This window comes from Lynx canadensis, chromosome A2 (assembly GCF_007474595.2).
Source record: "Lynx canadensis isolate LIC74 chromosome A2, mLynCan4.pri.v2, whole genome shotgun sequence".
In the NCBI taxonomy this organism is placed as follows: domain Eukaryota; kingdom Metazoa; phylum Chordata; class Mammalia; order Carnivora; family Felidae; genus Lynx; species Lynx canadensis.
Window position 1 is genome coordinate 25,454,448 of NC_044304.2, and position 14,073 is coordinate 25,468,520.

Consider the following 14,073-nt stretch of genomic DNA (forward strand, 5'->3'; position numbering starts at 1 on the left):
ATTAAGCCTAACATCCTGTCCTAAGCCTGCAGGACCATAAACGTTGCTGGCCCCAAACTCATATTGACACACGAAGTTACTTTTTAAAGGTAGATTAAATAAATGTGCTTAAAACGTCAGAATACAAAAGTACATACTGAAAAATATATTCACCTCATCATTTTCATCAAAGATGGGATTAATTTTCCAAGGCCACATAAGGACAGTTGAATTTAAAGCTAAGTCTTCTGGAGGAAATAGGAAAACATCTAAAAAGTAACTCATTCGGCGTTTGGATTCCTACAAAAGAAACTCCAGGTATAATACACCATATAGGAAATAAACGCATTAGGGAAAAGAAAAGAACCAACAATTTCTAATACTCTTTCAAATTTCAATGTGACTCAGATTATTGACTGATATTTCATATTACCCAAATCACATGGGTATTTCAGTAGCTGTAGGATTATTTACTTGCTTCACACCACACAGCTGTAGACTTCTATGCTGGAAATAAAGCATTTTAAAGGTTTTATCTTTAAAAAAATCTTTTAATGTTTATATATTTTTGAAAGAGAGAAAAACTGCGTGAGTGGGGGAGGGGCAGAGAGAGAGGGAGGCACAGAATCCGAAGCAGGCTCCAGGCTCTGAGCTGTCAGCACAGAGCCCAATGCGGGGCTCGAAACCACCAATTGTGAGATCATGACCTGAGCTGAAGTCAGACACTTCACCAACTGAGCCACCCAGGTGCCTCTAAAAGTTTCATCTTGAAGTTGACTAACCATAAAGGTACTCTTGGTCCTCCTTGTGCATGACTGAAAAAGGTGATCAAATATGCAGCTTTTGTTTGACACTTTCAACTTTTGATTTCAAAGAATTTTGTATTTTTGGGGTGCCTGAGTGGCTCAGTTGGTGAAGCGTCTGACTTCAGCTCAGGTCATGATCTCATGGTTCGTGGGTTTGAGCCCCATGTTGGACTCTGTGCTGACAGCTCAGAGCCTGGAGCCTGCTTCAGATTCTGTGTCTCCTCTCTCTGTTCCTCCCCCACTCAAACTCCCTCTCTCCCTCTCTCTCTCTCTCTCTCTCTCTCTCTCAAAAAATAAAGACTTAAATTTTTTAAATGAATTTTATATTTTTTATTATTATGTATTTATTTTTGAATCTTTGGTGACATAGATCTTAGCATCTTTTGTTTTGTTTTGTATCTTCAATGACATTATCACCTTTCTCGCCTACCACTGACATACAGCAATTGTCCAGGAAGAGTTTGGGGTGAAAGTCAGATCCTGTTTCCCATAGTAAGTACATGTTTTTCTTACATATTTTTCCTCTTTGCAAAGGGGAAAAATAACCTTTAAACCAGTAGATTGACATGAATGGATAAATTGAGGACCTTTACCTCCTATCGCTTTCATTGATTCATCGGCAGTGCTGTAATTTTTAAGAATTAAAATACATATTGAGGAGGGCACCTTTTGGGATGAGCACTGGGTGTTGTATGGAAACCAATTTGACAATAAATTTCATATATTGAAAAAAAAAGAATTAAAATACAGACTCAAAGATCTAATTTACAAGTTTTTGGTATGACATATATAGTATATATGTATATAATATGTATATAATGTGTACAATGCATATTATATTGCATGTAGAAATATAACTTTCAAAACTTCATCTATGCAATTAACTATATTAATAGATTAAAGGAGAAAAAGCATAGATGCAAAAAAGAAAGGATTTGATAAAATTCAACATCCATTTATAATATAAAAAAAAAAACCTGAAAGGTACAGCCTCCAGTTATGGAATGAATACGTTACGGAGATAAAAGGTACAGAATAGGGAATATAGTCAATGGTATTGTAATAGTGCTGTATTGTGCAAATATGGTAACTACATTTGTGTGCACAGCATAAGGTACAGAGTTGTCGAATCACTATGTTGTAAACTTGAAACTGATGTGACATTGTGTGTCAACTATACCTCATTTTTTTTAAAAAGGGGGGGAGCTCAAAATAAACAAATAAATAGCACCTAATAGAAGAGCGCATACTAATCCGATAAAGGTACCTATTAAAGAAACACACACACACCAAATGTCATACTTAATAGTGAAATATTGAAAGCTCCCCCTTTGAGGTTGGGATCAAGTGATTACTGTACTAGAGTCCTAGTCAGTCCATCGTAGCAAAGAAAATAAACAAGATTTTGGAAATGTGTAATGTTTATGAGGATAGAACCAAAACTCTCATTATTTGCAATTTATATGATGGTTTATGTAGACATCCCAAAAGAATCTCAACTATTAAGATAAAGAAGGGAAATAAAATATATGTAACATTTTTGAAGTTAAAGTTTTTAAAGAAAAAAGAAACCTCAAAAATTAAGAAAAAATTTAGCAATAGATATTAAGGTATACATAACAATAAATTTATATTATAGCCCTAAGTAGAAAATAAATATCCCTTAGTTCATAGTGATATGAATAAGTAATTGAATAAATTAATAAGTGGAAAAGCAGACAAATCTCTCATGCAGAAGAAATCCAAATAAATTATGTAGCTACTCCATGGTAAAGGAGGAGAGCATAACTCCCCAATTCTGAAGTGTGGGTTGCATATAGTGACTTCCTTCCAGAGAGGACATCACAGAAAGGGGGAGAAAAGAGTGGAGAGACTTGATAAACACTACTTAAGACTAGTGGTCAAGGTCAACATTAATAGTGATAAGTCATGTTGATAATATGTACCCTTGATACGATGTGATGATGTGTGTACACTTAACCTTTGTGATTCTCTTTCCAAAAGCCCACTACCTTAGTCTAGTCAAAAGAAAAACATCAGATGAATTCCAACAGAGGGCCATCCTATGATATACCTGACCTGTACTTCTCAACACTGTCAAGGCCATTAAAGAGCAAAACAAAACAAAACAAAACAAATCTGAGAAACTATCAGAGCCCAGAGGAGCCCAAGAAAACACAACTAGAGGGGTGCCTGGGTAGTTCAGTTGGTTAAGTGTCCGACTTTAGCTCAGGTCACAATCTCACAGTTGGTGGGTTCAAACCCTGCATCAGGCTCTGTGCTGACAGCTGAGAGCCCGGAGCCTGCTTCGGATTCTGTGTCTCCCTCTCTCTCTGCCCACCCCACCCCCATACTCTATCTCTCTTAAAAATAAACACTAAAGGGGCGCCTGGGTGGCGCAGTCGGTTAAGCGTCCGACTTCAGCCAGGTCACGATCTCGCGGTCCGTGAGTTTGAGCCCCGCGTCAGGCTCTGGGCTGATGGCTCAGAGCCTGGAGCCTGTTTCCGGTTCTGTGTCTCCTTCTCTCTCTGCCCCTCCCCCGTTCATGCTCTGTCTCTCTCTGTCCCAAAAATAAATAAATGTTGGGGAAAAAAAAATTAAAAAAATAAAATAAAAAATAAACACTAAAATAAAATAAAATAAATAAATAAATAAATAAATAAATAAATAAATAAATAAATAAAATATTATAATTAAAAGATTCTTACCTTGATCCGTAAAATCAACTCTTGAATCCCTATAGTCCGGGCTTTTTCTACATAAGATATCAGATCCATCATCTCTTCTGTTGTCTCAGGGACTTTTAATGCATGCTCTTTAATTGCTTCAAAATCACTGCAGATACTGACACAATGCTCTGCTTTACTATGGTTACAGTAATTAATGCTATATCATATTTGATATATGTGTTATAAATATTACAAAATATGAACCGTGATAGCCTCAAAATATTAAATTACTAAGACGTCTTGAAACATTTAAGGACAACTTAGCTGATGTAACTTGGTATACATCATACATCTACAAAAATCTATGAAATTGACATAACGTTTTTATGTAGAAATTATGGTATATTAGAAAATAATTTTCTATGGATCTCTTCAACTCTCTTGAACATCCAGCTAAGCAGTGTGATGTAGAGTGTACTTAGGAATGGTAAGCAGGCCAATGTGAATACAAAGAAGGGGACATTATGAAGCTGGAGAGGTGAGCAGTAATTAGATCACGTAGGGCTTAATATGTCATTCTTGATTTTCAAAAATTTAGGAGGGATGCAACAAAGTGGACAATGCCAAAAAGACAGGTGATCCTACGAGGGCACTTTCACCTTGCTAGAGCAGAATCTGTGTCCCTTTGGGAGAGACAGTACCACAAAAGACAAAGGCAGACAAAATGAGAGCAAATGATTGGCCCAAACAGATGCTAAACTAAACAGTGAGTAAGAAAAGCGTTCTTTAATGATTATTTATTTAATAAATTGTACCTAGTGGCACACATTCCTCCTTTTGATGTTATCTATCTCAAGTAGGGAATTTAAATAGAAAAGAATGAAAGAACGAACTAGATAGAGGAAACTGGACAAATTTTCAGCTGCTCTTATGTCATGGGTTTATAATAATATACAGTTATTTTGTTGGAAGTGACAGAATTTTCCAGAAAAGTCACAGATAGCACAAAAATAAATACCAAAAAATGTTATGTTAAACATAAATCATTTTTTGATTAAGGCATTGTTGTGGCTCTTATTCCATGGGATTGTTAGAAACGAATGCTTTGCCATTGTTGATATCTTTTTGTGTAGTATACTTTTGTACAAAGCATGCCTGACAACACTTCACTTTTTGACAGTCAAATTTTAAGTTTATTTATTTATTCATTTATTTATTTTATTTTTGAGATAGAGCAGGGAAGGGGCAGAGAGAGAGGGAGACAGAGAAACCCAAGGCAGGGCTCCAGCCCACGAACTGTGAGATCCAGACCTAGCTGAAACCAAGACAGACACTTAACTGACTGACTAAGCCACCCAGGTGTCCCTGACAGGCATATACTTTTTGTTTACTTAAAAATATTTATTGATGTGATGGCTCCCTTCATTGGGTGACTATTCTACACCAAGCACAGTGTCAGATGCTTTACAAACATAATCTGTGGAGGTTCCTGGGTGGCTCAGTCAGTTAAGCATCCAACTTGAGCTCAGGTCATGATTCCATGGTTTGTGAGTTCAAGCCCTGCATTGGGCTCTCTGCTGTCAGCACAAAGTCCACTTCAGATCCTCTGTCTCCCTCTCTCTCTGCCCCTCCCCCTTGCCCCCTCATGCTCACACTCTCTCTCTCAAAAATAAACATTTAAAAAAATGTAATCTGTGATCCTAACATTAGTCCTTCAGGGAAAGTATTATTTTTCAAAGCTGGCACAGCAGAAAACTGAGGCTCAGGGAAATTAACTTGCCTGGAGTTATAGAACTAGTTCATTACAGAGCCAGGATTCAAATCTAGATCTTTCTGACTCTAAAGCACATGATTTTCTCACATTGCTTCTGGGAAAATAAACATACTAGCTAACATTGATTGAATGCCATGTCCCAGGCACTGTGCTAGGTGCTTTACATGTATTAGTTTTAGTCCTTACAGAAGTTACAAACTAAGATTCTTTTGGAGACAGGCAGGTAACAAATGAATTAAATGAGTTGGATGATGAGTTGATTCAGCAGTGGGTGAACAAACCAAAGGACACATTCCATATAAAATGGAAACTGCTTCTCAGTTCCACCTACCACTGCAGGCCCAACAAGGCACAGTCTTCCCACCTTTTCAAGAAAAGTAAAAGATCTAGATTGTGTGTGCGTGCGTGTGTGTGTGTGTGTGTGTGTGTGTGTGTGTCAACATTTTGAAATGTTGACAGATAATTCAAAATGTGTTTAGACAGGGGCACCTGGATGGCTCAGTCGAGAATCTGACTTCGGCTCAGGTCATAATCTTGCAGTTCTTGAGTTCAACCACCACATGGGGCTCACTGCTGTCAGTGGGGAGCCCACTTCAGATCCTCTGTCCCCATCTCTCTCTGCTCCTCCCCTGCTCTCTCTCTCAAAAAATAAAATAAAATACAGGGCTCCTGGGTGGCTCAGTTGGTTAAGCATCCACTTTCGGCTCAGGTCATGATTTCACAGTTTGTGAGTTCGAGCCCCGCATCGGGCTCTGTGCTGACAGCTCGGAGACTGGAGCCTGCTTCGGATTCTGTGTCTCCCCTTCTCTCTACGCCTCCCCTGCTCACGCTATGTGTCTGTCTCTCAATAATAAATAAACGTTAAAAAAAATTTTTTTAATAAAAATAAAAAATAAAATAAAATAAATTTCTAAAATGTGTTTAAACATGGGTGCCAGGGTGGCACAGTCAGTTAAGTGTCTGACTTGGGCTCAGGTCATGATCTTGCAGTTTATGAGTTCGAGACCCACATCAAGCTCTGTGCTGACAGCTTGGAGCCTAGAGCCTGCTTCAGATTCTGTATCTTCCTCTCTCTCTGCTCCTCCCCTGTTCTCTCTCTCTCTCTCGTTCTCTCTCTCTCTCTCTCTCTCTCTCTCTCTCTCTCAAAAATAAATAAACATTAAAATACGTTTAAAAAAATGAAACCCAGCATGAGACAAGGAAAAAGTGTCTGCATGACATATCCAACTAGCAAGCCACTAGTTTATGAATCTAATTTTGCAACCACTCTGCAAAGTAGGTATTGCTGTCTCTATTTTACAGATGATAAAAATAAGTTAGGTAAGACCACAATATTGGGGTCAGGAACAATCCAAGATCTTCCCAATATCATTGAAAGTTTATAGTCTTTCTGTTTTCATGCAGCCTGTATCCAAACACTAGTTTATTTCAGTTTCTTAAAAAAAAAAAAAAATCCTGTGTTTCCTCAAAACAATTCTCAAACCATATCAAACAAACAAAAACCAGACCAATGGGACTACAAGGGAAAGTCCTTAGGAGGCAGCTGTGAAGAAAAAATTGTAAGAACTTATATTTTAATCTTTTAAAAAATTTTTTTAAAATTGGGGCACCTGGATGGCTCAGTCGGTTGGGCATCCGACTTCGGCTCAGGTCATGGTTTCACAGTTCATGGATTTGAGCCCCTCATCGGGCTCTGTGCTGACAGCTCTGAGCCTGGAGTCTGTTTTAGATTCTGTGTCTCCTTCTCTCTCTCTGCCCCTCCCCCACTAGCACTCTGTCTGGCTCTGTCCCAAAAATAAACAAACATTTAAAAATTTGTTTTTAATTTTTTTAAGTTTATTTACTTACTTATTTTTTAGTAATCTCTACACCCAGTGTGGGTCTCAAACTCACAACCCCAAGATCAAGAGTCACATGCTCTTCTGAACAAGCCATCCAGGCACCCCCTAATCTTTTAAACAAGAGTTATCATTAGCAAAATATTTCTTTTAACCCTATAATTCCAAGTTTAGCAATTAATTCTACTTACCTTTCATTTTCTTTTCTATGTTTTGAAGCTATGTCACTTAATAATATGTTTGCAAAGGCTTTTGCTTTGTTTGTTAGACCCGTCTTCAAATCTTCACAATCCAAACGCACCATAGGGAAATGAACCCACTGAGGCAAAAGCATTATTTCTGAGGCGAGACTGAGAAATCTTCCTATAAACTTAAAAAAATAAAAAAGCATTTAAAAATCAGATCCAAGTATATTACTTGCACAGCTAGAAACCTTCAAAACAAAGTACAAACTGTTGAGCAAAGATACTTTAAAATTTTTCCCACATGGCTCCCACTTACATTTCCAACTTCATCTTCTAAATTTGCTGTGTACTACATTCCTATGTTACCTATTCTTCACCTATCTTGGTCATGCTACAGTTCCTCTGTACTTATAAACATCTCCTTCAAAGCCTGGCTCACTTTTCACTTCTTCAAGAAACTGTCACCAATATTCCGAAGCAGATGCAACCACTCCCTCTTCTGTGCTTCCACAACACCTTGTTCACATCTCCATTCCAGCACCTATCTGTACATATCATGGTTGTTATTCCTATGTCTGACTGGCAGGCCAAATATAAGCTCCTGAGGATAACGTGCGTGTATTATTTATCTTAACGTCACCAAAACCTTGCTAGGTGTCTGAATGTGATGAAGAGATTTTTGTTGAAGCAATGAATGAGTTAATGAATGACTAAAGAAATTATGGGGTGAGGAGAGCCTGGGTGGCTCAGTTGGTTGAGCATCGGACTCCTGATTTTGGCTCACGTCATGATCCCAGGGTCGCAGGATTGAGCCCCATGTGAGGCTCAGCACTGAGCATGGAGCCTGCTTAAGAATCTCTCTCTCCCCCTCTGCCCCTCTCCCCCACTTGCTCTCTCTCTCTAAAATAAAATAAAATAATAAATTATGAAATGAACCTATGAATTTACTATAATGATGTTCTGAATGAGAAATTCTATTAACTTCAATTGAAGCATTTACTTTACAGGGAAAAAAATTCACCCTAATTTTAAAACAGAAATTCAGAGGCACTCATGAAAAACAGAATTACCACTTACTTCTGTGTATTCATCAAAAGTATGATCTTCTGCTTGGAAAGTCTCTATCAGCTCAACCGCAGACCCATCAAGAAGCCAATTATATTTTTCAACTGAAAATTAATAACCTAATTTAAATCTCAACAATAAGACCCATTCAAAAAGATAAAGTGTTTTGTTGATATGGTCAGGGAAATGAGTAGACTATTCAATTAAATATTATTAATAGAGAATTAACATACATTAATAAAATAGACCTAACAAGCAAACCAGGTTAAACATGACATTTTAAAATAAAGATAATAGTGTATGCTAATGATCTTACAATAATATAGAGGTACTGTTAAGCCAGTTAATAGAAAGTTTTGATTAACAGAATGTCAAGTAACAATCCTGACCCCATACATACTTGAGGAGACTATAAAACTGAGCTGCAGTCTCTTCAAAACTATTCTTCGAAATTATCTTGATTTAACTCTTGATTTAGCTTTCTCCTTATTCCAACATCTCTTCTCTCTATCTTTTTGCTTCATCACCCTGTTCCAGTTAACATTCACCCATTAGACTTGACAACAGAATTCAAGTTTCTTAGGTTGGGTTGGATCTGTGATTCTGCCAAAAGCCATGCCTACGCTCACTTCTGGTTCTTCCTGCTCTTTCATGACAGCCCAAGACAACCAAATATCTGACCAATTTCTAGTAAAAATAAAAATGGTATTATTTTACGATAAAATAATATATGTCATATATACCATATGTCTCATAATGTTTTCTTGCACCTTCTAAGTTATGATGTACTGCTGCCTTCAGTGTAGTAACAGCCCATTGTGACACATGTTCAGGAAGTTCTGTGTCCAGATTTACAGCTGGTGAAGTTCCTGAGACCCAAGAGGGAACTGTTTGGACATTCTAACAAAAATTAAAATGAAAATTTATGAAACCAATGTCTGTGCAATTGGGCTATACATAGAGCTTATACTATATTTTTAAACATTTTTATCATATTTCAACGGTCCAAAAAAAGATAACTTGATAAAAAATAATGATTTAGAGTTGTATATTTTTAATCTAATATAAAAACTTGCGTTAGTTTTCTATCATTCAACAAGTATTTATTGAATAACTATATCTAAGTGATTATATTAGAATGTACAAAAAACAAACATGATGTGGATCTTGTCCTTAAGAAGCTCACAACCACACAGGGAGAATCAAATGTGCACAAAAATACCAATTCACAGCTACAATAAAAGTTCTAAGAAGGAAAAACATCATTTCCATCCAGGAAATGTTACCAAAGAGAAAGCACTTTCTAACTTGAAATAACTTGGGAGGATGGAAATAAAACAGAGTTATAACATTTTATGTACACGTCCACTTTATAGAGTTTCAACTCAGTTTAAATTTTTGAAAGAGGGGGCACCTGGGCGTCTCAGTTGGTGAAGTGTCCAACTTCGGCTCAGGTCATGATCTCGCAGTTCATGAGTTTGAGCCCCACATTAGGGTCGCTGTTGTCAGCCTGTCAGTGCAGAGCCTGCTTTGGATCCTATGGCCCCCTCTCTCTACCCCTCCCTCGCTTGCACTCTCCCCCCAAATAAATAAATATTAAAAAATAATAATAAAATTAAAATAAAATAATAAAATACTGAAAGAGGCCCATATAAAGAAACCCAATGGATAAGGAAGACGAAATACCTGCAGAGCTTCAGTTATTCGCTCTACCAAACCCAAAACAACATCTTCCAAATCTTGAAAGGTAGGATAAAATTCCATTTTATCATCATCAAATGTCAGTTCCATCTTAAATATTGGCAGCCCACATTGATCTTCTTGGTCAAAGAGCTTCACAAATCCTTCTACAGTTCTCTTTAAGAAATCCTTTAGCTGCATGATGTCGTAAATTAGCATTACTTTAGAAAGTACAAATTCAACCTTTAACCTTTTAACCTTTTGTTCAAAATCAGTGAGATATTACCTACGATTAATTCATTCTATCAATTCATTTAGTCCTCAAAATTATCTTCATTCAGCACAGTATGTTCTTACTAAGTGTAGTCTAAAACAATAAGTAGAATGATATATGCAAACTTTGATTTTTTTTTTATAGACTAGCAACAATCCTAAAATGGCAACTCAGAATCTTCCACATTCTTCAGTAATTCTTTCCATGGTAAAGAAAACATTCCAGAAAAACTAAACAAAGTGAAGATTAAGGGGAGGAGAGGCCCGACACCTGAGAATGAGGGTGCCATGGGGTGACATGCACGTGAGGTGAGGGACAGTTAGTACGCTACAGCAAGCTGCTAAGGTTGATAGTTAAATATTCAAGAATTTTGTGAGCCAGTTACTAAACCCTTGGATGCTTGAAAATTACACTGTGGGAATATTTCCACCAGGAAATTGGCAAACACTACAAATTAGGGCTTCTCCCCAGCCTGGAGAGTTGGATTTCCAGCAAATCACCAGGTGAGGGTGAAGCCACTGGACATTAGAAACATGCACAATAAGGGGAACCTGGGTGGCACCAGACTTCGGAACAGGTCATGATCTCACAGCCCATGAGTTCAAGCCCTGTGTTGGGCTCTGTGCTGACAGCTTTGAGCCTGGAGCCTGCTTCAGATTCTGTGTCTCCCTCCCTCTCTGCCCCTCTACTGTTTGCTCTCTCTCTCTCTCTTAAAAATAAATAAACATTAAAAAATTTTTTAAAATGTGCACAATAAGTTACCAAACTATGAATAATGCATTCTTATGTAGAATCAACTATTTGAAATTTAGCCAAGGGGACAAATATAATGATCTTCAAAATGTTCCTCATCTTTATTTCTTATCAAATAATCATAGTCCTCTTAAGAGGATAAAGATAGAAAGTACATCATGTATATTAATTACAGAGTTATATACTAGATATTAAATGTGTCCTTTTAAGGATGTGTTGCAGGGCACCTGGATGGCTCAGTCAGTTAAGCATCTGACTCTTGATTTTGGCTCAGGTCATGGTCATGATCTCATGGTTCTGGGATGGAGCCTTTTTTTTTTTTTAATGTTTATTTATTTTTGAGACAGAGAGAGACAGAGCATGAATGGGGGAGGGGCAGAGAGAGAGGGAGACAACGAATCGGAAGCAGGCTCCAGGCTCTGAGCCATCAGCCCAGAGCCCGATGCGGGGCTCAAACTCACGGACCGTGAGATTGTGACCTGAGCTGAAGTCGGACGCTTAACCAACTGAGCCACCCAGGTGCCCCTGGGATGGAGCCTTAAATCGGGCTCTGCTCTGAGTGTGGAGCCTGCTTGGGATTCTCTCTCTGCCCCTCTCTCACTGGTGTGCTCTCTCTCTCAAAATAAATAAAAATTTCTTTTAAAAAGTATACATTGCAAAATTCATGGAATCTTTGGGGATATTTTACAAAAGGGAAAGGTTTTATTCAGAACTGTTTTTGTAGAACTGTATTTCTATAATAGTAAAAATTTGAGGAGAGAATTAATATTCTCTTTAAAGATGATCAATTCAAGGGGCACCTGGGTGGCTCAGTCAGTTAAGCGTCTGACTCTTGATATCAGCTCAGATCATGATCTTGCAGTGGTGAGATCAACCCCCAAATCAGGCTCTGTGCTGACAGCATGGAACCTGCTTAGGATTCTCTCTCCCCCCTCTCTGCCCCAGCCCCGCTCACACACACACACACACACACACACACACACTCTCTCTCTCTCCCTCTCTCTCTCTCTTTCTCTCAAAATAAATAAATAAATAAATAAATAAATAAATAAATAAATACTGTAAAAAAGATGATCAATTCAATTTCAAACCAAGATTTTACTAAGAAAAACATGAGAATCAATCAACTTGAAATTTCATATGTTCAAAAAAATGTTTACTGGGATAGTCCTTTTTGTTAATATTCTCCAATAAAGCTATAGATAATTAGTTGGTAGCCTTTAAGCATGAGCCCAGTTATCACTCATAATACCAACACATACTTCTAGAATTTCCTTTCATTTTAGATTGCTTCAGATCTTGCTTCAGAAATGAAGCATTTTTATGCTAAACGTATTTAAATAAAATTATGATAAAAATGTTTTTCTTATTTCAAAATAACTACCTAGCACTATGTCTGAATAGAATTTTATTTAAAATAATAAACTAAAGGGCACCTGGGTGGCTCAGTTGGTTAAGCATCTGACTTCCCCTTAAGTCATGATCTCACAATTCGTGAGTTTGAGCCCCATGCCGGGCTCTACACTGACAGCTCAGAGCCTGGAGTCTGCTTGATTCTCTGTCTCCCTTTCTCTCTCTGCCCCTTCCCCGCTTATGTGCTCTCTTTCCCTCAAAAATGAAATAAATACTTAAAAAAATAATAAAATAAAACATCAGTTTTAAATTTAGCACCCAAAAAATGAATAATCCAATTAAGAAATGGGCAGAAGACATAAATAGACATTTTTCCAAAGAAGATACATAGATGGCTAACAGCCACATGAAAAGATGCTCAACATCACTCATCATCAAGGAAACACAAATCAAAACCACGATGAGATGCCATCTCCCACCTGTCAGAATGGCTAAAATCAAAAACACAAGAAACAACAGGTGTTGGGGAGGATGTGGAGAAAGGGGAACTTTCTTGCATTGTTGATGGCAATATAAACTGGAGCAGCCACTCTAGAAAACAGTAAGGAGGTTCCTCAAAAAGTTAACAATAAAATAAATAAAAATTTGTTTAAAAAGTTAAAAATAGAACTACCCTACAATTAGGCAATCACACTACTAGGTATTTACCCAAAGAATACAAAATTACTAATTCAAAATGTTACATGCACCCCAAAGTTTATAGCAGCATTATGTACAATAGCCAAATTATGGAAGCAGCCCAAGTGTCCACAGATAGATGAATGGATAAAGAAGATATGGTATATAGACATGATAGATGAATGGATAAAGAAGATATGGTATATAGACATGCAATGGAATATTATTCAGCCATAAAAAAGAGAATGCATCTTGCCATTCGCAATGACATGGATGGAGCAAGAGAGTATTATGCTAAGTGAAGTAAGTCAGAGAAAGTCAGATACCATATGACTTCACTCATATGTGGAATTTAAGAAACAAAACAAATGAGTAAAGGGGGAAAAATATAGAGACAGAGAGGCAAACCAAAAAACAGTCTCTTAACTATAGAGAAATGATGGTTAGCAGAGGGGATGTGGGTGGGGGGTGGGTGAAATAGGTGATGGGGATTAAGGAATGTACTTGTGATGAGCACCGGGTGTTATATGGAAGTGTTGAATCACTATACTATACACCTGAAACTAAATATTACATTGTATGTTAACCAACTAGAATTTAAATAAAAACTTAAAATATAATAAAATAATAAACTAATTATAATAGCATTATCATTTAAGATATATAAAATATATTTACCTGATTTGACATAAGTGTAGAAACACAGTTATAAAATGCATCCCATTTTTCAGGTCTGATGCCTTCTAGAGCCTCCTTCTTTGTGAAAAGATTTATGACCTTTGGATACCATGTGTTCATTATCTTCTCTTCTGCCTTTCTAGCTTGTATTGACAGATCATTTTTTAGTGATTCACAATCAATTGGCCCTTTAGCTCTATTTATGAGAAGTATAAAAATGATTTAAAGCAAATGATAAATATTGGTCCTAATACATAATTGTTGAAAAAAGTAAGAAAATTTTAATCTAAAGAAAAGTTCTCAAGATTCATCAGTTTAAAATGTCTACAGTCAAAATATAA

General features: G+C 37.0%; 1 protein-coding gene across 3 annotated transcripts in view; it reads right to left on the reverse strand.

Annotated features, from left to right (window-relative positions):
- DNAH12 (dynein axonemal heavy chain 12) overlaps nucleotides 1-14,073 on the reverse strand; it is a 217,664-nt gene that overhangs the window by 187,196 nt on the left and 16,395 nt on the right. For all 3 annotated transcript variants that reach the window (XM_030307072.1, XM_032592325.1, XM_030307080.1), the window contains exons 8-14: nucleotides 13,733-13,928; nucleotides 10,003-10,191; nucleotides 9,060-9,216; nucleotides 8,329-8,420; nucleotides 7,258-7,436; nucleotides 3,494-3,629; nucleotides 154-279 (exon numbers count right to left, since the gene is read on the reverse strand). In XM_030307072.1, coding sequence (XP_030162932.1) covers nucleotides 154-279; nucleotides 3,494-3,629; nucleotides 7,258-7,436; nucleotides 8,329-8,420; nucleotides 9,060-9,216; nucleotides 10,003-10,191; nucleotides 13,733-13,928 — 1,075 coding nt within the window. The remainder of the gene's footprint in view (nucleotides 1-153; nucleotides 280-3,493; nucleotides 3,630-7,257; nucleotides 7,437-8,328; nucleotides 8,421-9,059; nucleotides 9,217-10,002; nucleotides 10,192-13,732; nucleotides 13,929-14,073) is intronic.